The following is a 27,650-nucleotide window of genomic DNA, read 5'->3' on the forward strand; positions in this document are numbered from 1 at the left end:
TTCCACAGGGCAGGCTGTTGTTTTGTCTGCACTGCTAGTAAGTGTTTCCTGGGTGAATCTTGGGGGCAGCAAAGGAGGGAAAGGCGTGTACTGTGTGCCTCGGCCCGCTGTGTGCCTGGGCCCGCTGTGTACCAGTGCCCACTGTGTGCCTGGGCCAGCTGTGTGCCCGGGCCGGCTGTGTACCTCGGCCCGCTGTGTGCCTGGGCCCACTGTGTACCGGTGCCCGCTGTGTGCCTCGGCCCTCTGTGTGCCTGGGCCCGCTGTGTGCCTGTGCCCGCTGTGTGCCCGGGCCGGCTGTGTGCCTGGGCCCGCTGTGTGCCCGGGCCGGCTGTGTGTACCTCGGCCCGCTGTGTGCCTGGGCCCACTGTGTGCCTGGGCCCGCTGTGTACCGGTGCCCGCTGTGTGCCCGGGCCGGCTGTGTGCCCGGGCCAGCTGTGTACCTCGGCCCGCTGTGTGCCCGGGCCGGCTGTGTGTACCTCGGCCCGCTGTGTGCCCGTGCCCGCTGTGTGCCCGGGCCAGCTGTGTGCCCGGGCCGGCTGTGTGTACCTCGGCCCGCTGTGTGCCTGGGCCCGCTGTGTACCTCGGCCCGCTGTGTGCCTGGGCCCGCTGTGTACCTCGGCCCTCTGTGTGCCCGGGCCGGCTGTGTGTACCTCGGCCCGCTGTGTGCCCGTGCCCGCTGTGTGCCCGGGCCGGCTGTGTGCCTGGGCCTGCTGTGTGCCCGGGCCGGCTGTGTGTGCCTGGGCCGGCTGTGTGCCTGGGCCCGCTGTGTGCCTGGGCCCGCTGTGTGCCCGGGCCAGCTGTGTGCCCGGGCCGGCTGTGTGTACCTCGGCCCGCTGTGTGCCTGGGCCCGCTGTGTGCCTGGGCCCGCTGTGTACCTCGGCCCGCTGTGTGCCCGGGCCGGCTGTGTGTACCTCGGCCCGCTGTGTGCCTGGGCCCACTGTGTGCCTGGGCCCGCTGTGTACCGGTGCCCGCTGTGTGCCCGGGCCGGCTGTGTACCTCGGTCCGCTGTGTACCGGTGCCCGCTGTGTGCCTGGGCCGGCTGTGTGCCTGTGCCCGCTGTGTGCCCGGGCCGGCTGTGTGTGCCTGGGCCGGCTGTGTGCCTGTGCCCACTGTGTGCCTGGGCCGGCTGTGTGCCTGGGCCCACTGTGTACCTCGGCCCGCTGTGTGCCTGGGCCGGCTGTGTGCCCGGGCCGGCTGTGTGTGCCTGGGCCGGCTGTGTGCCTGTGCCCGCTGTGTGCCTGGGCCGGCTGTGTGCCTGGGCCCGCTGTGTACCTCGGCCCGCTGTGTGCCTGGGCCTGCTGTGTACCTGGGCTGGCTGTGTACCTTGGCTAACTGTATACTTGGGCCAGCTATATGCCTGGGCCCGCTGTATACTTGCACCAGCTGTATACCTGGGCTGGCTGTGTACCTGTGCTGACTGTGTACCCAGGTCAGCTGTATGCCCGGGTGTCCTCTCTCCTCCAAGCCCCCTGCAGGGCCACTGCCCACGAGGAGGCCGGCTGTCCAGTGGCAATGGTCCGTTCAGGGAGGGGAGGAGCCTGCAGTGACTGCTCCAGGCCACAGGACGCTACGGGGCGGGGGCTCGCCTCCCGCCCGGGCCTGAGCCCCCGGGGCCCCTTCCTTCCTGCCCTGCCCGAGCCCTTGAGCCTGCCCCGGGTCCCCATCTGGAGAGCGGGGCCAGGACACCCTGCGCGTTTCTGGGCTGAGAGTCTGGGCTGGAAGTGACGGGGGCTCCCTCCCCGGCCAGGCAGGTTGTTCCCAGCCAGGCAAGTTCCTTCTGGCACTTTCCGGGCCTGCCCTGAGCTGATCGCAGGGTCACGTGGCTGTCCCTGTCAGGGGAGCCCCAGGACAGGCTTGGAATTGAGCTCGAAGTGTGGGGTGACTCTGAGCCCATCGTGGGGCTGTTGGGGGAGCCCCGGGTGGGTGCAGGTGCAGATGGGGTGGGTGGGTCTGCAGGGGCCAGACCCCATGTGAGAGGACCCGAAGGTGGTGTGGGATGTGGGTTCCCAACTGCTTGAGGGGAGAGAGAAGACTATATTTTCAGCTCTCAGACCCGTTGCCCGGTGCCCCCTCCTCCAGCGTGGGAGGCCCCGCTGCAGCCCTGGGTCCGAGCCCCTCTGCCTCCTTCTCTCTGTGCCTCGGTTTCCCTGCCGACGGCTGGGCGAGTGGGGGACTCCCAGCTGGACGGGCGGCCACCCCGATTTGCATGTCATTTGCATGCTCCAGGCAACCACCTCCCTCCCCGGTCATCTTCCTCCAAGGACCTCAGCTGCCCCCGGATGGGGTGTCCTGGGCCTCAGTTTCCCCAGCAAGCAACTGCCCTTCTGCTGCCCCCCAAGGCAGCCCCTCATGGCTCCCCAGCCACCCTGCTCCAGAAGAGGCTCCAGGGAGAATGGAGAAGGGTTTGCGTCAGCGAATTTCCCCGGAGTCCTACCATCGGAAAACCCAGACGGATGTGCCCTCGCCATCCACTCACGTCACCCGCGCTGTGCCCTGTGCCCGCGTTTTAAAGCACTTGTTCCTAGGTGTCTCGTTGGGGGGTGCTGGGTCTTTTCAGAGGAGCCCCCGCCGGCCGGGTGGGGCCCACGGAACGGCCTGGGCCCTGCCCAGAATCGGTTCCTCAATTCCCCACGTGGCGGGGGTGCTGCATCTGCGTCCGGCGAGGAGGCCCCGGCCGGGAGCGCTGACGGGAAACGGGAAACGAAAGGGCCGCTGGCGAGAGCGGGTGGGGGAGCCCCGGTCAGGTGCAGTCCTCAGCGGTGCGGAGCCCAGAGAGGGCAGGCGAGGGCCTGAGGCGGCACAGCAGGCCCTGAGTAAGGCGGCCCTGCCCTTCACGGCCGTGCTGGGGCCGCTCTCACCCACCGCCTGATTTCTGTGCAGACCCGGCTGGTGTCCTGCTGGTGGCCCGCAGGCCTGGGTCTCAGCCGCTCTGTGTCCCAAGCGTCCCCACGGCCTGGGCATGCAGGAGGTGCTCAATGATGAATGGTAGCAAAATGGAGGGTCCTGGCGACAGCCTGTGGCTTTGGCCCTGCTCCGGCCCCACCCTCCTCCGCACTGTGTCCCTGGAGTTCCCTGGGGTGGGGGAGAAACCACAGACGCAAAACCCCCCAGACGCCTCCGCCAGGGCCGAGCCCTCCTGTCCCTGTGGAGCTGGGGGGAGGCCCAGGTTTCAGATCTCATTGTGCCCTCGCTCACTCCAAGCCGTGATGGGTAAACTGAGGCTCAGGGGGCGTGTGTGAGTTTCCTGGGGCCACTTTAACAAATTCACACGGCAAAACCGCTCCTCTCCCCGCTCTGGAGGCCGGAGCCGTGGGGGAGGCGCCTTCCGGGCCTCTGCCGGCTCCCGGCATTTCCAGCTGTCCTTGCCGTCCCTCGGCGTCCCTGTGTGTGTGTCCTCTAATTATCGGACCGGGGCGTCCTCCTCCGATAGGACCTCGTTTTAACTTAACACCTTTGCAAAGGCCCTGTTTCCAGATAAGGGGGTCACTTCACAGCTTCTGGGTGGACCTGAATCTGGGGGTGTCAGTCATCAACCCCGTGCAGAGGGGGTGCCAGGCCTCTGCCACTGCCCCCCCGAGCCCCATTTTTACTCCATCCACCCATCCACTCATCGATAATCCATCTGTCTGTCCATCCGTCATCCATCCTTCCACCCACCCATCCATCCATCCATCCAACCATCCACCCACCCATCATCCGTCCGTCCACCCATCCATCCATCCATCCATCCAACCATCCATCCGTCCGTCCACCCATCCATCCATCCATCCAACCATCCATCCACCCATCTGTCTATCCACCATTCCATCTATCCATCCACCCATCTGTCTATCCACCCACCCATCCATCCATCCATCCAACCATCCATCCGTCCGTCCACCCATCCATCCATCCATCCAACCATCCATCCATCTACCCACCTACCCACCCACCCATCCGTCCATCCGTCCACCCATCCACCCATCCACCCATCCATCCATCACCCACCCATCCTTCCATCCAACCACCCATCAACCCACCCATCCATCATCCATCCATCCATCCACCCATCTGTCTATGCACCCTTCCATCCATCCATCCATCCGTCTGTGCATCTGAATTCACAGGTGTCTGGGAGGCAGTCATATTTGGGGGTCCAATGAGACCTGACTTCGAGGCTCAGCTCTACCGTGAACGGGCTTACAGGTCTCCCTGGGCCATGTCTGTCCTGCCTGGTGCAGCCTGGAGCGAGGAAACACCGGGCATGAGGGCGGGGCCTGCCTCCCTGCCCCTGCCTCAGTTTCCCCGACCACAGAAGGAGCACAGCATGGGGGAGGGAGGCCGAGCTGGGCCCTGACCTCCCTCCCGGCTGTCGTGGGCGTTTCTGTGAAGGGCTGAGCTCCCAGGCAGCCCCCAGGGACAGCCGCTCCCTGCCCATCTGGGGGCTCCGGCAACGGCCGCTTGCGCTGAGTCATCTCGGGCCGGTCCTGAGGGACCTCGGGGCCCCCAAAAATGTGAGGAGGGGCTTCTCGGGGTGGGCCGGGGCAGGAGGGAGCTGCCCTGAGCGGGGACATCCCAGCCGAGCCGCCGGGGGGATTCGGAGCCCGTGGGTACCCGCCTCCCTGCCTGCCTTCTTCAGTGGGCACCTGCTGTATACCTGCAGACCCAGGAGGGGAGGGGGTGGGGAGGCATGCCGCAAACAGCCTCCCCCAAATAAGGCAAAATCCTGTGACACACTGTTAATTATGGGGGCCCTGCCTGGGGGTCCGGGCAGGCTCCCTGGGGGATGAGAGGTTGCAGGAGTCAAGGAGGCTAAAGTGGGGAGAAGGGGGCCCCCAAGAGCGTGGAGGCCTGGGGCAGGTGCACGCCCACTGGAGTGGCCGAGTGGCTGGAGCAGAGCTTGCAAGGCTGGCGGGGGGTTGGGGGGCTTTCTCCTGAGAGAACAGGGGGCCATTTCCAGTGGGGGGGGGGGCGTGTGGCCTGATTTTTTTTCCAAAATAAAATTTCCCACTCTAACCACTCCCATGTACTGCCACGAGGCTGTGCCCCCAGCCCCGGGTGAAGATTCCAGAGCCCCTGGGGGGCTGCCTGGAGGAAGTGCCCGTGATGGGTCTCCAGGGGATAAAACCCAGCCCCCCCCTTGCCCTCCTCCTACTTTGTTTCCTTTGGTTTCGCTTTGGCTGCAGGGGTTACAGGGACGCGAGTCATGCCGGAAACCCAAAGGGCGAGAGTAGGGGTAGCTCCCTCCCTCCCTCAGTCCCCATTCATTTCTTCCCTTATTCATTCATTTCTTCGTTCCTTCCACGGATTTCCTCTGTGGGACCAGGCGCCCCTGAGGGGGTTCCTGTGGCCCCCTGGTCCCCTCCTCCTCTCCCTGACCCCGGGGGCGGGTCCCACTGGGCACGGGGCTGCCTGGGTGACTCGGGCCCCTGCCCGGCGGCGCCCCTGCTGAGTCAGGGAAATTCCCGCCTTTTCAATCTCTTGCAAACCTGTGTCTGGCCTGGGAGAAACGCCTTCCGCGTGTCCCGCAAGCCCCAGGGCCCGTGGGCACTGCAGAAACGCCCCCCACCCTTCCATCTCTCTCCTTCCATCCTCCCAGGGCCCTTCGGCCACGGCTGTGGTTGGCAGCTCGGGGCTGAGCCGGTCCCCGAATGCTGGGCGCAGGCTGTGTCTCGGCTTGTCTCGGGTCCGGGGGTGCCGAGGGGCCACCCCTGGCCCGGCTGTGCCTCTGGAAGCGCCTCGGCGAGGGCCCTCCCGGCGGCCTCACCCCCAGGCGGGGCGGGTGGACTTTGGAGCCTCCCGGGTGGCGGGCAGGGGCCGGGGCCCACGCGGTGGCGGGGGGCAAAGGTTTACGGGGGCCCGGCGGGGCGGCTCCCTGGTCTAGACGCCACCCTGGGCCCCCCGGGGCGTTCCGGGAACCTGGTGTGATTGCCCGGGCAGGGCGTCCGGGGAGGGAGTGGGTGCCTCCACTCCCAGGCAGCCGGGGGTGTCAGCCTGGTACCCCCGTGACCCCAGCTCCGGGAGCAGCTCCTCTGCGGCGGAGGGAGGTGAAAATGCTCAGCATTTTGCCACAAACAAGAATTTCCTGTTCGCCCTTCAGAGGAGGCTGGGGGGGGTTCTCTCACTCCCCCCGGCCCCACCTGAGGCCTCTGCCCTCCTCCCTGGCTTTATCTCGCTTCCTCCTCTGGCAGCCGGAGCGGGTGTCCCTCCCGGTCGGGGCTGAGCTGGAAACGGGGCCGCACCTCCCGCCCCCTCCCCAGCGGCCCCCGAGGGCCCAGGGACCGAGGGGCTTCGTATCTCCGTCTAACAGGGGTTCACTGTGCGTCACTGCCGTGAACGGGGCACCGGCCCCTGGACCCCCCACCCCGGGGCTGCTGGGCAAACCCCCTGGAGCACGAGGCGGCCAGTGGTGCAAGGGGCTGTGTGGGAAACTGAGGCAGGGTGAGAGGGTTGGAGAGCGAGGCGGGGGGCGGGAGGGAGCCCCGTGGAGATCTGGGAGCAGCGTTCGGGCAGAGGGGCCGTCAGTGCCCAGCCCTGAGTGGGAGCGTGCGGGGTTGTGTGGCTGCAGCGGCTGGAGGGTGAGGTGGAAGGGGACGGGGGTGGCGGTGAGCAGTGAGGCTGCGCAGGGTGACAGGGAGCCACGGAGGGCTCTAGAGCAGGGGAAGACCGTGCTTAGCCGCCTGGAGTGGGGACAGAGCTGGCAGGGGCAGGAGGGAGGCTGGAGGGGGCTCGGGAGGGTGGAGACCCAGAGACATGACCGGCCTCGGGAACGGCCCACCACAGTGAGGCAGGGGCTCCGCTGCCCCTCACCATCGCCCGGCCCACTGGGGACTCGATCGGTGTTGTAGATGTGGCCGCCACTCTGGTCTGTGAGGCCGTGGCCCCGCCCCGTGCCTCGGTTTCCCTTCAGGGAGCGGGAGAGGAGCCCACACTCAGTCTGCCGTTGGTGGTTGGTGGAGGGTAGTCGGGGGCCGGGACACGGCTGAGAGGGTGTGTGTGCAGTTACTCAGCGCCCTCTGCATGCCTCCAGCCGGGCTCTCGTGTCGACCCCGGTTCAAGGGTTTGGACCCATTTCACAGGTAGGCAAGCCGAGGCCAGGAGTGTCCAGCGAGGATCCCGTCTTGGGTTTGTTTCAGAAGGACAGCAGACACCAGCGGCCCCTTCCCCGCGTCGCAGCTGAGGAAATCCGGGCTTTTTTAGTGTGCACCTATTAAGCAACTGCTGTATGCTCAGCTGCTTATGGCCCCAGGGAACAAACAAAAATCCCCAACGTCCCAGCGAGTCAAACGTGGGGGCTGGGTGGTGGCCCCGGTGGTGGGAAGAGAGGAAAGCGCGATGTGGGGCAGGGAGTTCCATCTCTGGGGTCCCCACAAACGCGGGGGTCAGTGAAAGCGAGTGGGGATAGCCCCTAATGGAATTGGGGGGCAAGGATGGCGATGTAGGAGGGGTGGGGGCTGCTCTCCAGGGAGGCCCCCGTGACCTGGAGAAGGGGGAGCCGGTGTGTGGGGGGACCCGGTGAGGGGTCGCGGTGGGGGGCACTGGGCCCTGCCTGGGGCGGTTGAGCAGCAGCGGGGGGGGGGGGGCAGAGAGGGGCCTGGGGGGTGGGGGGGGGCTGGGTCTGTCCTCCCAGGGGCCTGGGGGGCCCCAGGACGAAGGGTGGGTTTTATCTCCCAGTGTGGGGCAGGAAATCAGGCTGCGGGGAGGGGCAGCGGCTTATCTCACCCCCGGCCCAAGGGAGGGGGGCCCTTCCTGGCCGCTACTGTCTCCAGCCTTGGTTTGCGGCTCTTGGGGGGTCAGGGGAGACTGGGGAGGGGGCTGATTTCTCGGGAGGTCTGGGCCCAGTGTATGACTCAGTGACTGGGACCCCTGCCCCCCTGAGCCTTTCAGGAGAGCGATGGCCTCTGGACACCCTGTGGGGCCTGGACCCATCCCCAGCTCCCTAACCCCGTGGCCAGCTGGCCGGGTGTGGACAGGACACCCCGCAGGGGCGGAACTCGGGCCACAGCCCCATAAAGCCAGGGCAGCCTTTACTGCCCGGCTTTGTTGTCCGCTGTCCCCGGCAGCTGGGGGCCCTGCCCATCCCCCTTTATGGCCTCGGCTCCACAGGGGTCTGGCCCTTCTCCACCATTTGGCCTGGGGGCTCTCGGACCCCACTAAGCCAGCGCCCTTCACCTGCAAGGGGCAGCTCTTCCCAGCCCCAGCCTGTTTCCCCACCTAGAAAATGGGAGCCAGAGAGTTCAGTGAAGCTGTGTTTCATTGCACACTGTATACAGGTGGGGAAACTGAGGCGGGGGGCAGGGAGTGGGGGCTGAGCCTGGGAATGGGGATCCAGAAGGGGCCCCCTCCTCCGGCAGGGGCCTGAGGCTCACGGTCTTAGTGTTGGAGCAGCTTGAAACCACTGGAAGGGGTGGCTCCTCCGGCCGAGGCCCCCAGGTTCCTTTAAGGCACATCAATTAGGCAACTGCTGTGTACCCGGCTCCTGGGGACAAAGCAGACCCAAGGCTCTGGTGGACAGACAGATGGACAGACAAGCTAAACGGGGGGCTCCCATGGTGGGCTTGGGTCTCGCTGACCTCAGCCCGCTCGGGGACCGGGGGGGACCCTGAGGGGCCAAGTGGATCGCTTGCCCCTGGGAGGCTCTGGCCGTGGGGCGGGTCGAGGGCTGGGGAAACGCGGCCTCCCGGGCCCCATAAATCAGCACAGGAATGCGGGCCAGCCGGTAGGCACTGCTGCCCGGGGCGGGGCTGGACAGAGGCCGGCAGCTGGGCCTCTGCTCAGCCGGGACCCCCGGACCCTGCGTCTGGGCTTTGGGTTCCCCCGTCACGCAGATGGGGAGACCGAGGCCCCGAGAGGGCAGGGTCGCCGGGGTGGCCGACCCCTGGCCTGGTCTCCCAGGAGCTGGGCGGCCACCATAGCCAAGGGTCCTGATGAGGGATGATCCCAGCAGAGGCCGAATCATCAGTGGTTTCAAGGCCCCCCGAGTCCTGGACACACACACACACACACACACATACACACACACAGACACACACACGAATCATCAGTGGTTTCAAGGCCCCCTGAGTCCTGGACACACACACGAACACACACGGCCACATTCCCTGCGGCTTAATTTGAAGCCTGGTATTTGCCAGATCAACCCCAGCCTGAACCCCTCTCTCTCATTATCTCTGCCGGCTCTGTCCCCACCCGGGGGTCCCCCTGCACCCAGGCTGAGGCTCTCCCCCCGCAGTGGCGTTCCTGCAGGGGGTGCAGTGTCAGCAGTGGTGCCAAGGCTGCGGGTGGGAGCTATGGTCTCGCACCTGCTGCCGTGCCTCGGTTTCCTCACCTGCACATCGGCGCCGTCTTCCGGGAGTGGGTGCCCGGGGCGGCTCGGGGCCCATGTGGGTCGGCTGGAGAGGGGGCCGGGGCCTCGTCCACCCTCTGTGCCCCAGCGGACCGTCACCCCTCTGCTCCCCAGCTCTACGAACTTGACGGGGACCCCAAAAGGAAGGAGTTCCTGGATGACTTGTTCAGCTTCATGCAGAAGCGAGGTGAGGCTGCTGCGGGGCCCCGGGGGGCGGCATGGGGGGGCCGGGGCGGGGGGCTCAGAGGCCCCTGAGGGGGAGGCAGGGCCGCCCTGGGGTCCGATGAGGAAGGTCCCTTGACGGGGTACCGCTGCCCAGCCCGGAACTGACATTCCAGGCTCCCTCCCTCCTTCCAGGGCTCGGGGGGCAGTGGGGGTCCTGCTCCCGGGACCCCCTGCTGGGCAGGCGGGTGGTGGGGAGGGCCCGGCAGGGCTGGACCCCCGAGTGAAGGGGTGGACACTCCCACCCGCTGCAGCCTCAGGTCCCACCCGCCCCGACACGGGCACTTGGGCAGGGGCTGGGGGTCACTCCTTTGAGGGGTGGGCTGCAAACAAGCCCCAAATGCCTTGCAGACAGAGGCACGTTTCCTGCACATGTATTGGGTGCCGACTGTGTACCAGGCCTGAGCCCCCTCTGCCATCCGTCCCTGTCCCCGATGGCTTAGAGAGGGCAAGAGGCAACCAGGGGGTCCCCAGTCCTCATGGGCCAATTGGGGGTGCCGGGGGTGCCCACCTTGAACCCCAGACAGCCCCCTGACTGGGGTCACCATCCCCACTTTTCAGAGAAGGAAACTGAGGCCCCGAGAGGGGCTGGGACCTCTGGGTCCAGAGCCAGGAAGGGGTGGAGCGGGGAGCCCAGAGTCCAGGGCCAGAGGCCTCTGTAAACACAGGCCGGAAGGGAGGGAGATGAAAGGCCTCGGACCCTACTGCCCCCCCACTGCCCCAGCCTCCGAGTTAACCCCTCTGGTGCCAGGTCTCGGGGTGGGGGCCCCTCGTGTGTTATCGTCCAAGTCCTGCCCCTGCCAGGCCCTGCTGTCCTCGAGAGGCCTGAGAGACCCCCTGTTATCGCCCTGGCCACAGCCGCCTGAGCCCCCACCCCACCCCGGCCGTGGGGCTCTGAGCTCCTCAGCTGGGTCCCCAGGGCCCAGTGCAGCATCTGGCGGCCTGGGGGGCTTAGGAAGCACAAGTGTAGGTGAAGCAGGGGTCCCTGTGAGCCCCCATGTCCAGCCCTGCCCCCATGACAACCCCAGCACTCCTATGCGATCCTCAAAACCCCACTGCAATGCCCCCTCCTCTGCCATCCTGGACTCTCCTCTAGTTGGGAATCTCAGAGCCTGCGTGTCTTTAAGGCGCCCACACTTCGTCCTGGACTCTGGGGTCGCCACCCCGCAGCCCCTTCCCCTCGCTGCAGGTGGAGAGTGTTTTCCCCGGGTCGCTGGGTGAAAGCTCCACCAGGTTTCTCTTAGAATCCTCTGGGGGCTGGACACAGGCGAGGGTCTCACCCACTGCTGCCCTCCTGCTCCCCCGGGGGAGCCCGTCTCCGTGGCCCCTTCTGTGAACATCTGTCCTCGCCCTGCTGGGCGGCTGCAAGGGTCTTGGATGCGACCCCTTTCGTGCTGCTCAGCCGGGGCCCTGGGTGGGGAAGGGGCCGCGCTCTGGGCACCTTCTGGGCTGTTTTCTTTCTCTCTAGGGGGCTGGACATGGGCTTTGGGTGGGTGTGGGGGGGGACTGAGGTCGTCTTCCAGCCCAGGCTGCCCTCCGTCCACGAGTGGGGAACATAGTTCCCCAGTGTGGGGCTTTGGGGTCTCCTGGGAGGCTCAGAGGAGGGGGTGGCATCCCCGGCCCCGTCTCAAAAGTGAACCCCTTCCTCCAGCAGCTCGCCTTATGCACTCGGCCCCTCGTCTCTAAAGGGGCGGCTGTCGTCCCCTTGTGGGGCCGTGGGGGCCCCGGCAGCTGTGGCGCAGGAGGGTGGGGTGACGCAGATGGGGCTGTCCACGGAGGACGCCCCGGCCAGGGGAGGTGTACGGGGGGCTTCTCCCACTCTCGGGGCCGGGACGGTGCAAGATAGGCTTTGAGTGGAGGGCGGGAGGCCGAGGGCTCCGGGGTGCAGCGGGGGGTGGGAGACCCGAGGCTGGAGGGGCCGGTGGGCAGGATCTGGGAGGGTTTAGAGTGAGGGAGGTGTGTGAGCTCACCCCCACGCCCCCCCGGGGCTGCCAAGTGAGTCAGCCAGACCCTCCCCACAAGAGCTGGGCAGACCCCCGGCACCTGGAAGTTGCTGGAAGGCAGCGGGCAGGCGGACTTGTTTGGCAGCTGTCGTGGCTGGTGACGGGGAGTAAAGAAAAGAAAGGCCCGTGTTTCCCACAGTGCTGCCCGCCCGCCCCTCGGATTCTCCCTGGTCACAGCCTCTCTCCCTGAGATAGACGCTGTCCGTGAGCCCAGATTACAGATGGAGAAACCGAGGCACAGAATGGTGGCATCCTGGCTCAACAGAGGCAGCCTGTTTCTCTCCAGCTCTCATCTGTGGTGTCACGGCTGGAGGGGGAGCCAGGGAGGCCGTTCAGCAACCCCCAGTGCCCAGGATGCCCCACCCCAGAGAGTGACCCCATCGGGCGTCCACGGGGAGAGGCCCACTGTGGACCGTGGCCCCTGTGAGTGCCCGGCTCAGCCCGCACCCTCACCCCACAGGGACGCCCGTGAACCGGATCCCCATCATGGCGAAGCAGGTGCTGGACCTGTTCATGTTGTACGTGCTGGTGACGGAGAAGGGCGGCCTCGTGGAGGTCATCAACAAGAAGCTGTGGCGGGAGATCACCAAGGGGCTCAACCTGCCCACATCCATCACCAGTGCGGCCTTCACCCTGCGGACCCAGTGAGAGCCGCACGGGGCCTGGGGCGGGGCAGAGGGTGGGGTGGGAGGGCCAGCCCAGGCTGGACCGGAGCGCACGTCTGTCGGCCGAGTTTTGGTTCCGAGCTGGCTCTGGGGTTAGGCCCCGTGCATTTCGGAGGCTCCGTGGGAGGCTGCTGGGAAGAGCACCGGAACAGAGAACAGCGTACGCGAGGGCTGGCAGTGCCGGGTGGGCGGCACACAGGCGTGCCGGCTGCCACCCTGCCTCCACCGACCGCCCGCAGGTACATGAAGTACCTGTACCCCTACGAGTGCGAGAAGCGCGGCCTCAGCAACCCCAACGAGCTCCAGGCGGCCATCGACAGCAACCGGCGGGAGGGCCGGCGCCAGAGCTTCGGGGGCTCGCTCTTCGCCTACTCGCCGGGCGGGGCCCACGGCCTGCTCTCCTCGCCCAAGCTGCCCTCCCTGGGCCTGGCGGCCAGCACCAACGGCAGCTCCATCACCCCTGCCCCCAAGATCAAGAAAGGTGAGGGGCTGCAGGGGGCCTGGGGACTGGCCCGGCCCAGCCTCGGCCTGGATATGCAGTGTCTCCAGGTGATAGACCCCCCAGCCCAGGGTGGGAGCACACAGGGCAGCTGCCAGCACCGTGCCAGTGGCAGGCATCACCAATCAACCCCCCTTTCCCAGCCCCACGCCCAGGACAGACAGTAATAATCACTGTCCCCTATGGGCGACACGCTGCTCGCCTTCCTCGTCACCTATGCCTGTTGCAGACATGGCTAGTTCATCACCATTTCCCTGATCCCACAGGGAGGCAGACATTATTAATTGAGCACCGCATTCTCTCCTCATCCCGTGGCAGGCATTACTAGTCAATTAGCATCGCGTTGGCTGTGGCAGACACTACTAATTACCATCCTCTTTTCCAGTCCTTTGCTGGGGGCAGACATGAGTGGTTGATCACTGTGCTCGTTCTCTTTGAGCTTCAGAATCCTTCTCAACACGCACTCCTGGAAGCCGTGGCGAGTGTAGTATAGGCCTAGCATGTTATGCCTCGAGCCACCCCCAAAGCTACTGCTGGGACCCCCTGGACAAATTCCTACCCCATTTTGAGCCCGGGGAAATTATCCCTTCTTTGGAGAGTCGTTGGGGCGAGTTCAGTGTTCGAAGTCTCAAGTGTGCCATGGGACAGTGAGCTCCCGAGGCAGACATCACCAATCAATCATTGTCTTGTTATTATTATAACTCATGTTTATAAAATAAAATTATGTACTATTATAACGGATAGATAACTCTAATACATAATAGTGCTAAGTGACTATTATAACTAGAATTGATATAATGATGCATCCATGTCTCCATCTTTACTGATGTCTGATAGGGGACATGATTTTATGGCACTCGTGTCCATTTAAAGTCCTACCTGCTTACCCTCCGCCTGGGGTGGAAGACAGGGCCAGGCCACCTTTGTTCCCTTCTGGCCACTGACTCCTCTTCTCTCCGCCTAGAGGAAGACCCGGCCATCCCCATCGCAGTCCCTGGCCGCCTGCCCGTCTCCCTAGCTGGCCACCCTGTCGTGGCAGCCCAGGCAGCAGCGGTGCAAGCAGCAGCAGCCCAGGCAGCCGTGGCGGCCCAGGCGGCCGCCCTGGAGCATTTTCGGGAGAAGCTGGAGTCCGGGGAGCCTCCTGAGAAGAAGATGGCCCTGGTGACCGATGAGCAGCAGCGGCTCATGCAGCGGGCCCTGCAGCAGAACTTCCTGGCCATGACGGCCCAGCTGCCCATGAGCATCCGGATCAACAGCCAAGGTATGAGTCCTGGGACGCAGACCCTCTGTGTTCTCTGTGTGTGTAACAGATGAGGACCTCATAGCTAACATATGTAAAGAGCGCCTACAAATCAATAAGAAGAAAAAGGGCAAAAATAATATACAAAATTGAGCAGCTCTGATTAGGAGATTCATACGAAAAGTTGTTCAATTCCATCTAGTTGGGGCTTTGCAAGTTAACGAGGTGATGCCATTTTTCACCATCTGAAGTTTGATAATGTCCAGCTTGGCCAGGATGTGGAAAAATGGGTTCCCTTGTTCCCGCTGGTTAGAACATAAATAGCAACTTGGTGAAGTCTTCCAAAATGGAAAGTGTTCATGCCCTGTGACCTTGTGATTCCACCCGGTGTCTACTACCCTAGGTGTAGAGGAAGCACACGTGTACAAGGGTGTTTGTTCCAGTGTCATTTGTAATATGAAACCTGGAGCCCACTTGTGTGCTCAGCCGGAGAATGAGCAGATCAAAGTGTGGAACATTTTGCTACCTGTGAAAAAAGCAAATTGTGCACAGATGGGTTCTCAACCAATGAACATTTATTGAGCTCCTACTGTGTGCACTTAGATGGAGAGTAACCAGAACAGACACAGCTTCAAGTCTCGTGGGGGAGACACACAGGAAACTGACCGTTGCCAGATGTGTTTATGACTCTGAATGGTGCTCTTTCTTCTTCTGCCTTCTCACCACAGCCTCTGAGGGCCGCCAGGACGCGGCCGTGAGTGTGAGCAGCTCCAACGGCAGCCACAGTATTAGCATGTCGGTGGAGATTAATGGCATCGTGTACACAGGTAGGACCCCCCCGGACCCGCCCCCGCCTTGACCACTTCTCTCCCAGAGGGAGGGAGTTGTGGGGAGTAGGGGGCGCTATAGGTCAAATAGTCCAGGGCGAAGGGGTGTCCCTGTCGAGGAGCGAATAAGACACTCTGTCATGTGGCGTGCACGGGGTCTGGCTCCCTGAGTGCATGACAGTTGTTCTGTTCTGCTTACGACAAGTGACTTCAAATTTCCTGCTGGAAACAAATGTAGCGATTGTTCACGTCGACCACTAGGTGGTGCTGTCGACACTGAACAGCTTGGTTGCTGCGTGAAGATTGGCCGTGGGGGGCTAAGGTGCGGTCCTTTGGGCCCCCTGAGGGAAGTTAGCCCTGAAATAGGATGCAATATTATAGGGGAAAGGGCCAGCTGTGTGCAAGGGGAACATGAGCCCCAAAACACTGGGAATCACTGGAAAATCAGGAGTCTCCATGCAAGCAGCTGTGTGTGAGCGGGTGCAGCTGAGACGTGTACAGCTTGGACAGTACCACGCCGAGCCTCTTGTCCCTGTCACATGCTCTTTTAGAAGTCCCATCACTCGCTTAGCCTCTGTCCTTCCTTGCCCTAGGAGTGCTATTTGCCCAGCCGCCAGCCCCCACGCCACCCTCAGCGCCTGGCAAAGGCGGCGACAGCAGCCGGGGAAGAAACGGCGGGACCAGCAGCGGCGCGGGCGGCCAGGCGGGGCCCTCCGCGCCCCCCACATCTTCTACCTCAAATAACTCGTTGCCTTAACCGTGTCCCTCTCCACCCGCCTCCCCGGGAGCGCGCCAGACTGGGCAGGGGGCTGAGGTGGGCCAAGCAGGGGCCGGGATGGCGGAAGATACGGGTGGGAGGGGACCTAGCCACAGAGGAGCCACAGCTGACGCCAAAAAGAAAGCAGAGATAGCTATACATATATATATATAAAGAAAATTTAATAGAACAGGGGAAAACCAAGGAACACTTGAATTTCTCAGGTTTCGGGCATTCAGAGACGAACTGTGAGAGCAGTAGAGGAAATTGGAACGAGCGAGAGAGGGAGAACTTCCCCTGGGTTTCCCTGCAGCCCGGGAGGACTCGCGACTCTGGTGTCCGCTCCGGAGCAGCTGCAATCCAAGGCCTTTTTACCTCATGCATCCCTGCACTGCGTGCTTTCATTTTTTTGTCTTTTTTTGTTGTTTTTCATTCATCACACACTCATCACATCCAGCTCCTTGTGTGAAACCCCCTGAGCCAAGATCAGCTGAATTTTTTCTTGTTGCTTTTGGGAAGATTTTTTGTTGTTGTTGTTGGTTTTTTTTTTTTTTTTTAAGAAATGGCAACATTCAAACTATATCGGGTTTTTAAGAGGTTTGGGGGTTTTGTTATGTAAATATTTTATTTTATTCTTTGAGGGGGGAATCAAACCTTAGGAAAAGGATATATATATCTATATATCTATATATTTGTGTTCATTCAGGGAAACTGGACTTGAAAAAGCAAAAAAAAAAAAAAAAAAGCAGAAAAAAAAACAAAAAAAAAAACCACACCAAAAACCAAGTGTAATAACCTTTTTATTTGCCCACGAGGGCCCGGGTTCCTTTGTGCATTTCCTGTGGCGAGTGGGGCGCTGGCAAGCCCAGGACACTGGAGCCCGGGGCTGGGGCTGCCAGAGGAGACGAACTCAGGTGCTGGGGGGCTGGGGGGGCCTGCCGGGGTCTGGGGGTTCGGGGTGACGTCGGTGCCAACCGACAGCCCATGCTCCCGTGATGGGGCCTCTCGTCTTAACCAGGAAGCAGAGATGCTTGTGGCTGGGAAGGGGCTGGGGGTGCAGGAGGGGGGCCCCCGTCTCAGGGATGAGTGCGGCCTGGGGACCCCCGTTCTCGGCCGGTGGGGACCCTCTGCGGCTGGAAAGGGCTGTGCTCAGAGACTATCAATGTTAGGGGTTGGGGTGACGCCCCCCGGCTCAGGGTGAGGACTCGGGAGCATCTGCTTCTTCTCTTCTCCTTTTCTGCTTCTCTCTGTTTTCTTCGGGGGCCACAGGCTGCACTCCTGGAGGAGGGGCCCTCAGGGGGCCACAGCGGGGCCGGGACCCCATTTCAGAGGCTGGTGATCTCTGAGCCAAGCCCCGGGGACGTGCGTGGGACCGTAGTGCTTTTTCACGCACTGGGTTTTGATTTCCCTGGGGGGTGCATGGGGATTCGCCGGGCTGCCCCCTAATTGGGCCCAGGGGGCCGACATAACAATCCAGGGCCCCCCGTGCTCCCCAGGGCTGTTGCCTTGGACACGTTTGGGGGGGCAGGTGCTGAGCCCCAGCCCTGGGTTTGCTCTCGGGATGGGCCATGCGTCTTCGGGGAGGATACCCCCTTTCTTCGGTATGTCTCAGGGTTCTTGATGCCCCCCCTTCCCGGAGAGGGGGGTGGGCTTCTGGGGGGGTCCCCTGGCTGTTTCCCCGGGCAGGTCACCCCATCTTTTGCCGTGTCCCGTTGGAGCCCTTGCTTGCCCCCCACCCGCATCAGGGCACATCTCTGCCCTGCATTTCGTTCTACCTCAGGTCTCACTTTTGATGCCAAAAACCAGGTTCCCAGGCCCTGCTCCCCATACTGTCGGGCTGTGCTGGGGGTCCGCGGGAGCCCAGGGAGCACCCCTGCTCCCACCGTGGGCTGGGCTGCGTGTCTGTGAGTCTGGGTGTCCATGCGTCTGGGTGCCAGGGGTCCAGCGGGTGCCTCCTGGACGCTAACTCAGGACTTGACCTGCTGTTCATTTCCGTGATTGTGGGGGATGGGGCAGGCGGGGGGGCTTGTCTGGCCCGAGGGAGGGGAGCTGAGCTGGGGGGGGCCCTGGCCTGGTGGGAGCATGAGAGACGGTCCTTGGGACCCCCATCCTGGGTGCCTCGGGGGCCCCGTTCGATCCCCACCTCCCGGGCGCGCCTGTCAGGATGTAAGGTCAGGGGCACTTTCTGGGGTGCACCTCAGCACCCCCTATGCAAACCGGGGTCTCTGTCCCAAGGATTCTCGGTCCGGAACTTGCCGGAATCTGCAGGACCTGGCGGCACGGCGAGGGGACGGCATGGTGGGGACCCCCAGACTCAGGGTCGCAAGGGCATCGTGGGGGCGCCCCCTTCTCTGGAGATGTTTGTGGAAGGGCTGCTTCTAGAATCTTCCTTGTGGAAGGGCTGCTTCTAGAATCTTCCTTGTGACCCTTAAACCAGCCGCAGGACTTCCCAGCTGTCAGGGCAGCCAGGCTGCGATTCATAGCTGTGTTTGTACAGTCACTTTTTCGCTTTTATCATTTTCTGCCCACTTTGTTCCTTTTTTTTTACCCCCTTCTTCCTAATTTTGCTTTTGCGTTTTTTGTTTTTCCTCTTGGTAAACATATGACATTCAGTCTTTCCTTGTTAACATGTGAAATTTCAGTTTCTCTGGGGTTTGTTAGAAGGCGTGGAGACGCCTGAGCTCAGGTAAAAGGAAACAAAAAAAGAAAACTTAAAAAAAAAAAGGCAAAACCACACTCTACCTCTGTCTGGGTGCAGTTGTCACGCCCTGGCCACCTGGGGCGGCCCGTGACAATTTCAGTTTTTGCAGAACATTCAGGTATTAAAAGGGGGAAAAAAAAAGACAAAAAGACCAAAAAAGAGAAGAAAAAAAAAAAAAGGTGTGATTTTGAAATTTAAAAGAACACTGAAAGTTTACATTTTATAACATTATTATGCAGATTGTATTTAAACTTCAGAAATATTTAAGACAATTGTAACCCTGTAAAGTTGATGAGATATTAAAACAAGACAAAACACTTCTGACTTTTAACAGAACACGCATTGCCCGTGTGGTTTTCTTGGCGTCGGGCTGCGGTGGGGGGAGTGGACGGGCGGCTCGGTGGCCCGGGGACACTTGGGGACATCGGGAGACGTTCTCGGTTGTCATGAAGAGGTGGGAGATGCTGCTGGCCCCGGGTGAGAAGTGGGGGGCTCGGGGTTCAGGATCATACTCTGGCACTGGCTTTAAGATTCTGGGGGTGACAGGGAGGTAGCTGGGTGATGCCACAGACCCCTACCTCGGTGCGGGTCCCTCCCAGGCCAGTCTCGTGCCTGGGTGGCCCTTCCCTCCGCCCCTGGCCGGGAGAACCTGTTGCTGGAGATTGGGGGCTTACTCTGGGGGCGATGCACGTGTAGCTCCCCCTCCCCTCATTTTCCCCCACCCTCCAGGGCAGCCCAGCTAGAATCGTCCCTCAACAGCCCTCCAACGGGTTTGCACACAGTGCGTGCACCTGCTCCTCCGAGCCTCCCCTTGGCTACCCCTGCTGACGGGCAGCTCATCACCTGTGTAACCCAAAGACAAGGATGCTCGGAGTGTCCCGGGGACGAGGGCTCCCCGGATCTGGCCTGCTGGGTCAGGGGAGTCCTGGGGTGGGGAAGGGGCCTGGAGCTCACCCTGGACCCTCACTCCCTTGTCAGGGACGGCCCCAACTTCTCTTTCCTAAGGTTGCTGACATGTTCACGTTTTGCGTTTTGACACTCTGTGGCCCTGTCCTCGTTCCCTGCGGCTGCCACAAACGGGGTGGCTTAAAACAGACATATGTTGTCCCCCAGTTGACCAGACGTCCAAACGCACAGAGCGGGCAGGGCCCTGCGGCCGCTGAAGTTGGGACGCACCCACCCGGCCCCTGCCTCGGTGGCACTCGGCCTCCTCCCCTCCGCCGGGCCCCGTCCCGCTCTCCCCTTTGGTCTCCTCGTAACTAGTCCCGTCCTCAAAGACCTGTCCCCAAACACATCACATTCCTGGAACCGGGCTAGGATTTGAACTGAGCTTTTTGGGGGGCTCCATTCAACCCTGAAGCGACAAGGCTCAGGGCTGGATTTGCACTCAGATGGGCAGTTTCCAACCCCTGGTCCAGAAGACTAAATGGGATTTACCGCGTTCTCCAGACCCCAACTGGGGAGCAGGACCCAGGATTCTGGCTGCAAGAGCCTCAGGGGTGTCCTTCACCTCGTGTCCCACCCAGAACCTGGGCATGGGTCGTGACAGACTCGGTCAGTGTGGCCAGACGGGGACAGGCCCAGCCCCCAGCTCCCCCACCCCCTGCCCCCCTACCCCCCAGATCCCATGTGCCCACCCCCCAGCCCCCCAGCTCCCCCGGCCCCCAGATCCCCTGCCCCCCAGCTCCCGTGCCCCCCAGCCTCCCCCACCCCCCAGATCCCATGTCCCCAGACCCCCGCCCCCAGCTCCCAGCCACCTCTGGCCTTCACTAGCCCCAACTGGGTCACCCCAAAGGCTGTGTCAGGGGTGAGGGAAAACCCACTCGGTGCCTTCCTGCCATGACCAGCGGCTCCTGCACCGTCATCTGGGCCGTTTCATCCCTGCTTGGAAAAGGGGAAAACAGGGCCCCTGTCCTCTCATGCCAGAAAAGCGGGGGCTGCACCTCACTGCCTGCCTGGAAGGGGTCTGGGAGCCAGAAAGACGTTCAAGAGCACAGAGCACCCCATCTGGACCTCCCGGGCGCCCGCCACCGGGGAGAGGACAGAGTGGATGAAAATCCCCTTCCCCGCAGCCTGGGCTGCCCGGTGCCACATCTCACTCCCCAGCTGAGGGGGCCGGAGAGGGGCCCGGGGTCCCCCCAGATGGCAGTCCCTCCGCCTCCCCTGCCCCGGGGACCACGGGGGCTCCCAGGAGGAGAAACGCAACCCCGCACCCAGTTAGGGAGCGCGGGCCACAGAGGGCCGGAAGGGGCCTCTCCCTCGTGTCACCGCCTTCCTTCCCGCAGAGAAGGGGGGCTGCCCGGGACCGTCTGCACGTCCCCCGGGGCTGAGATGGGGCTGGAGGCGGCAAATGGGGCTTGTGCCCGGCAAACAGGAGGTGCTCAATAAATGCCCAGGGAACCCAGTGGGGTCGCGCGGGGCCCCGTGCCTCAGTTTCCCCGCTCCGGCTCCCACCCATCCCCTACCCCCCTGCACGGACGCAGGCGCCCAGCTGGCCCCGGGGAGGCTCGGCGCTGGGTGGTCCAGCCACGTCCCCGGAGTGTGGCTTTTGTCCGGCCCCTGACACAACTCGTCTGTCCTCATTCCGGAACCGCGCTGGGGGCGGGGTGACCTCTGACCTTACACAGCAGCCTGGCCGGGCCGGTCCCCGGGGCAGCCGGCGGGGGGGCTGGGGGTCCTTCCGGATCCGAGGAAAGATTCGGGTTTTGGGAAACGGCTTGAAAAGCATAAATCAGCATTCGAGATACTTTATTTTTCCTATTCACGCCCTAAAAATACCATTCAAGGAACCCAGGAAGGGCGATCAGCCGTTCCCAGGGATGGAAGACGGGAACCTCTGGTTCCAGCCCCCGCCTCAGTTTCCCCACTGGGCAGCGCCTGGGGGTCGGGTGAGCCTCCTTTTGCTCCCTGCCCCCGGGAAAATCTCCAGCCCGGTCCCCCTTCCCACGGGCCCGCCCCAGGGCCTTCGCCCCCACTTCCCGGCTCGGGGGACCCCCGCTCCTGGTCCCCGGACCCGGCACCCCCTCCCCGCGCCGCTGAAATGAGACGTGGACCCCGCGGCCCCGGGAGGAGGGTCCCCGAGGAGGCGGTCGGGGGCGGGAGTGCGAGCTTTATTATTTGCAAACGAAAAACAATACATAAGAGGATCCCAGAGACCGCGACACGTCGCCAGGGAGATGCGGGCCTCGCTCTCCATCCGTCTTCTTGGAGGAGGTCGCCCCGTCCCGCGCGCCCCCCGACTCTCCCGGAAGCAGCGGGGAGAGAAGGCCATTTCGCAAGCCAGACCCCGCCCCGCGGAGTGTGAGCATGCGCGCGTCCACAGTCCTCTCTAGCCCGTGCGGCGACGACGCCAGCGTCTCGCTGGTCATGACGCACTTCCGGGGCCGCGGAGCTGGGAAGATGGCGGCGCCCATGGAGGTGGCGGTGTGTACGGACTCGGCCGGGCAGCTCTGGAGTTGCATCGTCTGGGAGCTGCACTCGGGCGCCAACCTGCTCACGTACCGCGGCGGCCAGGCCGGACCTCACGGCCTGGCGCTGCTGAACGGCGAGTACCTGCTGGCGGCGCAGCTGGGCAAGAACTACATCAGCGCCTGGGAGCTGCAGCGGAAGGTGCGGGCGGCGCGCGCACGGGACCAGGCTCCGTTGGGGGCTGCGCGCGCCCGAGACTGGGGAAGGTTCGGGTCGGAAGGGGCTGCTAGAGCCCTGAGGCGGGGCGGGGATGGGGACGCGGGAAATCTCGTTGGGGGAGTTGTGCGCATGCGCGGGTCTGGGGGCTTTTTGTGGTGGGAAGAGTGCCCCTTGGTGCCGGTGAGACCAGTTGGGGCGCCTGTGCGCACGCGCGGCGCTGAGCGCCCCCCCCCCCCAAAAGGGGTAGCGCAGGAGTCTTATGCATGGAAGTTTTTCTCCCCAAAAAGGAGACCCCTTGACCATCAGGGCTTCTCCTCTCTCAGCCACCCCAAGATGGGGCTCCTCTTTCCGAGCCCCCTTCCCCGACCCCGGATTGGCTCAGGCCCTCCCTGTCCCGGCTCCTGCCCCAGGGCCCCTCCTTAGGCGGCGTCCCCTCGACCCCGCCGCCCCCGGCCTAGGGGACCCCCTCCCGCCCGGCGCTCACCGGGCCGCCGTGTCCTGCAGGACCAGCTGCAGCAGAAGATCATGTGCCCCGGGCCCGTCACCTGTCTGACCGCGGCGCCCAACGGCCTGTACGTCCTGGCGGGGATTTCGGAGAGCCTCTACCTGTGGGAGGTGAGTGGCTGCTCACCCGCGACACGGGGACCGCCGGAGTGTCCCCCGCAGGGGCACCAGGACGCCACCGCCAGGCCGAGCCCCCAGGCCTGCCCCTGCCCAGGCGGTGGGCGGGCTGCTGCTCGGGTGACCTCGGCTTGGCCACGCGCCGCTCCCGCGCAGGGACCGTGGTGGGCGCACTTGGGGGTCACAAGCCTAAAGTGACAGGAACAGAAAGCTACCTCTGGAGGGCAGGGCCCCCTCCCCCAGCTCCCCTCACGCCCCCCGCGCCCCCAGCCCAGGGCTCTGTAGACCGTTTCTGAATTTCCCGGTTGCAGACCTGGCCAGCTCTGTTGCAAGGCTGAAGTTTGTTGTGGGCAGCGTGTGACCGAGTGGGTGTGGTTATGTAGATGAGCAGGTGTGGCTATGTTGATGAGCGTGGGGGTGGCCAGGCAGATGAGTGGGTGTGGCTATATAGGTGTGCGGCTGTCGTGTGGAGTGGGTGTGGTTATGTAGATAAGAGGGAGTGGCCAGACAGATGAGTGGGGCTTGGTTATGTAGATATATGGGTGCGGTCAGCGGGGGGGGGGCCGGTTATGTAGATAACGGGTGTGGTGCGGGTGGGCCGTGCGCCGCTGCGTGGGCGTGGTTATGCAGATGAGCTGGCGCGACCACGCCCCTCCCGCCGCGTTCCCGGAAGCCAGCTGCCGCTTGTTGGCCCCTGGGCGGGGCCCCCACGTGGAGCTGTGCGGCCAGTGCGGGATCCGGGGCAGAAGGCACAGCGGGAACCCCGTTTCTGCCCATCCCAACCCGGTCCTCACCCACAAAACGTCCTTGCACGCCCAGAGGGTTGCGGAGAACCTTAGCTGCTCCAGCAGGAGAGTTTTCTGAAGGGCCACGGAGATACAAGGGCGTTCGTTTTGAGGCTTCCCAAGCAGTCGGGATTTTGGAACTAGGGTGTGGTCTCTCGGGCAGAGAGGGAGACCGAGGCAGGGGGGCCCCTCCCAGGCTACCTACTAGGGTGGACGTCCTTGCCCTTTGCTGCCAACCTGGTGCAGCTGGGTGCATAGATTCAGGGGGCTGGGCCCTCCCGAGATGGGGGTGTTTGGGGATGAGGGGTGACCCTGAGTTAGGGGGATTGAGAGTGAACCCTGAGGGGCTGGGTGCTGGTGCGGCCGGTGCCGCCCGCTTGGGGTGCTTCTAGGCGGCCTCGGCCCTGGCCACAAGGGGGCGTCCCTGCAGCTGACCACGTTTCTCCTACTTTTGAATTCCCGTCTCTTCCTGGTTAAAGGAGGGTGTGGGGAGCAGGCGCCTGAGGGGTCAGCCCCCAGCTCCTGCACGCAGGTAGCTGTCATCAGGCATTAGGTGAGAAGTCACACACCACACCCCCATTACCCCCGTTTCCCAGGGGAGAGGCTGAATCCAGAGGGGGGCACAGGAGGCCCCCCACCCATGCCACAGCCCTTCTCGGGTGTTGTGAGAAGGTCTTGCTCCTCACCCCACTGGGTCCCCCCTCCTTTGTACTGATTGGTCTCCTGCTCCCCAAGAGTTTGTGGCACAAGTTCCCTCAGTCTTGGGGCACTCCCGCAGCTCCCCCTGCGCTGTCAGAGTCTCTGGATGGGAAAAGCTTCCACTGGGGTGAAATCGTGAGGGGGCTGACCTGAGGCCCTTAGGGGACCCTTCAGTGACTCGTTCCTCTCTCCTTGACTGAAAGCCCTGGGCCCTCCCCGTGGCTGTCACAAGCCCTGTGTCATGGAGGGCGGGAGGATGAGGTGCATGTCCTTCCCTGGGTGGCCAAGGAATGTGGGCGTGGGCTGGGCACTCGGGCAGGGGTCCCGTGCTGCTCCCTGGTGGCATGGCGGGGGGGTGGCCCCGGCAGCTGCCGCCCTGTGCCCTCTGCAGGCCCAGCTCCTCTCGCCCGTCACCAGGTCTCCACGGGGAACCTCCTAGTCATCCTGAGCCGCCATTACCAGGATGTCTCGTGCCTGCAGTTCACGGGGGACAGCAGCCACTTCCTCTCGGGGGGCAAGGACTGCCTGGTGCTGGTGTGGGGGCTCTGCAGGTACCGCCCTGACCCCCCGCTCTGGGGGGCAGTGGGCTGTGGAGCTGTCGCTCAGCAGCAGGGGCCCCCCGAGCTGTGGCTGGAGGGGGACGGCGTCCGAGGAGCCGGGGTGGCTGGAGTGAAGAGGACGGGGGGCTGGCAGGAGGGGCCCGGCCATCGCAGACTGATCCACATTTGGGGGCCGCGGGAACCACCCGCAGCGGTGTGTGGGGAAGGGGCCCGGCTCCCGTGGGCAGCAGGGACACAGGAGGGTCAGCGAGGCGTGGGCCCCTCCCCGAGTGCTGCCTGTCCCTGCCACTCCCCAGTGTGCTGCAGGGGGACCCCTCCAGGATCGCCGCCCCCCGGCACGTCTGGTCCCACCACACGCTGCCTGTCACAGACCTGCACTGCGGCTTTGGCGGGGCCCTGGCCCGGGTGGCCACGGCCTCGCTGGACCAGACGGTGAAGGTAGGCTCCCTGCACCCCGCGGCCGTCGGCCAAGTCCACCCTCCCACTCCGCGCAGTCTGGGCGCTGGGCCCAGCGGCTTCTTGGCAGCCACCCATGAGTCACCCGCTCCCTCGGCTGTCGGGGATCCAGACGCTGCCTAATCCTGGGGCTTCTGAGCTTCTTCCAGAGGACGGCACGCGGCTCACCTAAGTCGGCCCAGAGACTCTCCCAGCCCCCTGCACCCCAACACCCGGGCTGGTGGCGGGGGCCGCAGGGCACGGGCACAGAGCCTCCATTTTGGGGATGGTCCACCGGGGCAGCAGCCCTGCTGAGGACCCCCAGTTTGGTCCAGCACCCCCCGGCCCTGTCCTCTCCCCACCCTGACGATCCCGGGGCCGCCCCCAGCTCTGGGAGGTCTCCTCGGGTGAGCTGCTGCTCTCGGTGCTGTTTGACGTGGGGATCGTGGCCGTGACCATGGACCTGGCCGAGCACCACATCTTCTGTGGCGGCAGCGACGGCTCCATCTTCCAGGTCGATCTCTGCTCCTGGGTGAGTGGCCCAGCTCCCCCCATGCAGTTCTGGGGAGTGGGCGGCCCCCGTGGCGACCCCGGAGCTGAGGGCACCGCTGTCCCCGCCACTCACTGGGCGTCTCGGCCTCCGCAGCCCGGGCAGCGCGAGAAGACCTTCCAGCCGGAGCAGGAGAGCGGGAAGGTGTTCAGAGGGCACAGGTGAGGGCCCCCCGGCCTGCCCGCCCTGGCCCCAGGGGTGTCGGCCGCTTGTCTGTCCGTCCTTGGCCCCGACGCTGCCCGTCTGTCCTCAGGAACCAGGTGACCTGTCTGTCCGTGTCCACCGATGGCAGCCTGCTCCTGTCGGGCTCCCATGACGAGACCGTGCGTCTGTGGGACGTCCAGAGCCGGCAGTGTGTGCGGACTGTGCCCCTCAAAGGTGGGGCCTGGGGGACCCTTGGCCGTCCCGTCCCACGTCTCCGGCCCGGCACCGGCTCCCCTGCAGGGTCCAAGAAGGGGGGTCGGTACGATGGGGGGAGCTGCTCCACTGCCCTTCCCCGTACCAGGGGGAGCCTGGGGTCTCACACGGGGAGGGGAGAGCTGGGGGTGGGTGACCCCGAGATCGGCTGAGTGGAGGCCCCGTTTGCCCAGCCCTGGGGCGGAGTCGGTGGCCGTCCGTCTCCTACTCCCTTGCTCACCCACCTCTCAGGGTGCAGGGTGTCCCCAGGCCACAGTCCAGCTCCTTAGACAAGACGGGGCCGTCAGCACTGATTGCTCTTGTGGCAGCAGAAACTGCACCACTGAGTCAGGGCTGTGCCCTCCTCCGTCAGGCCTGGCCCCTCGCAGCCGCCTTCCCAGGGCCCCAGAGCAGGGAGCACCCCCTCAGTGCAGCGGCCCCACCCTGCATTTGCTCACTCAGGGACTCCCTGGGGCCCGAGCCACCGGGAAAAGCACCTGGGAAGGGGAACAGCGGGTGCCAAGCCTCTGAGCCGGGACGGGCGACCGAGGGGACAGGCTGCGGGCTGACGCGCCCCCTCCCCCAGGCCCCGTCACCAACGCCGTCATCATGCTGGCGCCCCTGGCCATGCTCAGCCCCGACCTCAGGCCCAGCCTGCCGCTGCCCACCTTCAACAGGCACCTGCTGGGCGCCGAGCACGGGGACGAGCAGCACCGCGGGGCGCTCACGCTGCGGCTGGGCCTCCACCAGCAGGTGCGCCCGCGCCCCGCCGCGCCCTGGGTGGGCGGAGACCCCTGCCGCGTTCCCCCGGGAGGGGGGTGGCCCGGGGCGTCTCCTCGCGGGGGGCGGCGTGGGCCGGGAAGGCGGCGACGCGGCCCCTCTGTTGCAGGGCTCGGAGCCCACCTACCTGGAGCGCGCGGAGCAGCTGCACGCGGTGCTGTGCCGCACCATGGAGAAGGTGGGCGGGGCCGGGGCGGGGCCGGGGGGAGGGGCGTCGTGGTGGGCGGGGCAGGGGAGGGGCCCGGGAGTGCCTGCTGGAGTGGGGACCCCGCTTCCCTGCCGGGCCGGGCTCCTGCTGCTGTGCGGGGTGCGGGGTGCGGGGTCCGCGGCGCCCCTCCCGCCCCTGAGCGCCCCCTCGCCCCCCAGAACGTGCTGGGCGGCCAGGAGCAGCTGCGCATCCGCGTGACGGAGCTGGAGGAGGAGACGCGCAACCTGCGCAAGATCAACCGCGACCTCTTCGACTTCTCCACGCGCGTCATCACGCGGCCCAAGTGAGGGCGCGGAAGCCCCGGGGGCGCCGGGCGACCCCCGCCCGCACCGCGGCCCGGCCTGGCACCCCCGGGGCTTGGACTCTGGTGGTTTGGGGGTGTCGTCTCACGGGGTCTTTTGTGTCTTGTTGGTGCTGCTCGTTTTTACAAAAGTGATTTAAAAGCCCCCCCTCTGCCGGCCTCGTGTGTCCGGCCCTGCTGGCGGCCCCGGTCCTCGCGTGGTGGGCTTGGCCGGGTCACCCCAGACTGGGGCAGGGGTCGATTGAGAAGGTTCCGCCATGTCCCGGGTGAAGGTGGTGGTGGGGGACCCTGGGGGGACGGGGTCTGGACAGCTAGTTGGGGGGTGCTCCTGCCAGGGTGCTGCCCCTGCCCCCAAGATCATTTTAGTTCTCTGTGAGCGTGGACGGTCCCAGAGTGGACTGAGGGTTGCAGGGTGGGGGCTTCATTCAGGGGGTGTCATCAGCACTGGG

General features: G+C 64.5%; 3 protein-coding genes and 1 long non-coding RNA gene across 4 annotated transcripts in view; 3 read left to right on the top strand and 1 right to left on the bottom strand.

Annotated features, from left to right (window-relative positions):
• MED16 (mediator complex subunit 16) overlaps positions 1-1,725 on the top strand; it is a 13,977-nt gene extending 12,252 nt beyond the window's left edge. The window contains exons 11-12 of the mRNA XM_037823797.1: positions 159-1,302; positions 1,430-1,725. Of these exons, the coding sequence (XP_037679725.1) occupies positions 159-1,302; positions 1,430-1,725 (1,440 nt within the window). The remainder of the gene's footprint in view (positions 1-158; positions 1,303-1,429) is intronic.
• Positions 1,726-5,630: 3,905 nt separating this feature from the next.
• ARID3A (AT-rich interaction domain 3A) lies at positions 5,631-16,283 on the top strand. The gene is made up of 8 exons (XM_037823798.1): positions 5,631-6,026; positions 6,171-6,420; positions 9,114-9,512; positions 12,011-12,194; positions 12,455-12,696; positions 13,679-13,975; positions 14,683-14,781; positions 15,375-16,283. The coding sequence occupies exons 1-8, from the start codon at positions 5,631-5,633 to the stop codon at positions 15,536-15,538; spliced, it is 2,031 nt and encodes a 676-aa protein (XP_037679726.1). The 3' UTR covers positions 15,539-16,283.
• A 2,422-nt stretch (positions 16,284-18,705) lies between these two features.
• LOC119525452 lies at positions 18,706-20,098 on the bottom strand. Its single transcript, XR_005214963.1, has 3 exons — positions 20,063-20,098; positions 19,677-19,768; positions 18,706-18,772 (listed from the first exon to the last, which is right to left on the bottom strand). It is a non-coding gene; the product is annotated as an uncharacterized LOC119525452 (long non-coding RNA).
• A 1,509-nt stretch (positions 20,099-21,607) lies between these two features.
• On the top strand, positions 21,608-27,346 carry WDR18 (WD repeat domain 18). The gene is made up of 10 exons (XM_037824213.1): positions 21,608-21,848; positions 22,371-22,481; positions 24,389-24,522; positions 24,828-24,969; positions 25,355-25,498; positions 25,613-25,677; positions 25,770-25,894; positions 26,499-26,665; positions 26,802-26,870; positions 27,059-27,346. Exons 1-10 carry the CDS (start codon positions 21,639-21,641, stop codon positions 27,185-27,187), a joined length of 1,296 nt encoding a protein of 431 aa, XP_037680141.1. The 5' UTR covers positions 21,608-21,638; the 3' UTR covers positions 27,188-27,346.
• Positions 27,347-27,650: the final 304 nt, after the last annotated feature.

The sequence above is a fragment of the Choloepus didactylus genome (genome assembly GCF_015220235.1).
Source record: "Choloepus didactylus isolate mChoDid1 chromosome 25 unlocalized genomic scaffold, mChoDid1.pri SUPER_25_unloc1, whole genome shotgun sequence".
In the NCBI taxonomy this organism is placed as follows: Eukaryota; Metazoa; Chordata; class Mammalia; order Pilosa; family Megalonychidae; genus Choloepus; species Choloepus didactylus.

Coding starts and splice junctions, on each gene's coding strand:
- ARID3A (XM_037823798.1), top strand. CDS start 5,631: ATGCTGGGCGCAGGCTGTGTCTCGGCTTGTCTCGGGTCCGGGGGTGCC. Junction 12,195..12,454: donor GCCTTCACCCTGCGGACCCA/GTGAGAGCCGCA, acceptor GACCGCCCGCAG/GTACATGAAGTACCTGTACC. Junction 13,976..14,682: donor CATCCGGATCAACAGCCAAG/GTATGAGTCCTG, acceptor TTCTCACCACAG/CCTCTGAGGGCCGCCAGGAC.
- WDR18 (XM_037824213.1), top strand. CDS start 21,639: ATGGCGGCGCCCATGGAGGTGGCGGTGTGTACGGACTCGGCCGGGCAG. Junction 22,482..24,388: donor AGAGCCTCTACCTGTGGGAG/GTGAGTGGCTGC, acceptor GCCCGTCACCAG/GTCTCCACGGGGAACCTCCT. Junction 25,499..25,612: donor AGGTCGATCTCTGCTCCTGG/GTGAGTGGCCCA, acceptor CGGCCTCCGCAG/CCCGGGCAGCGCGAGAAGAC.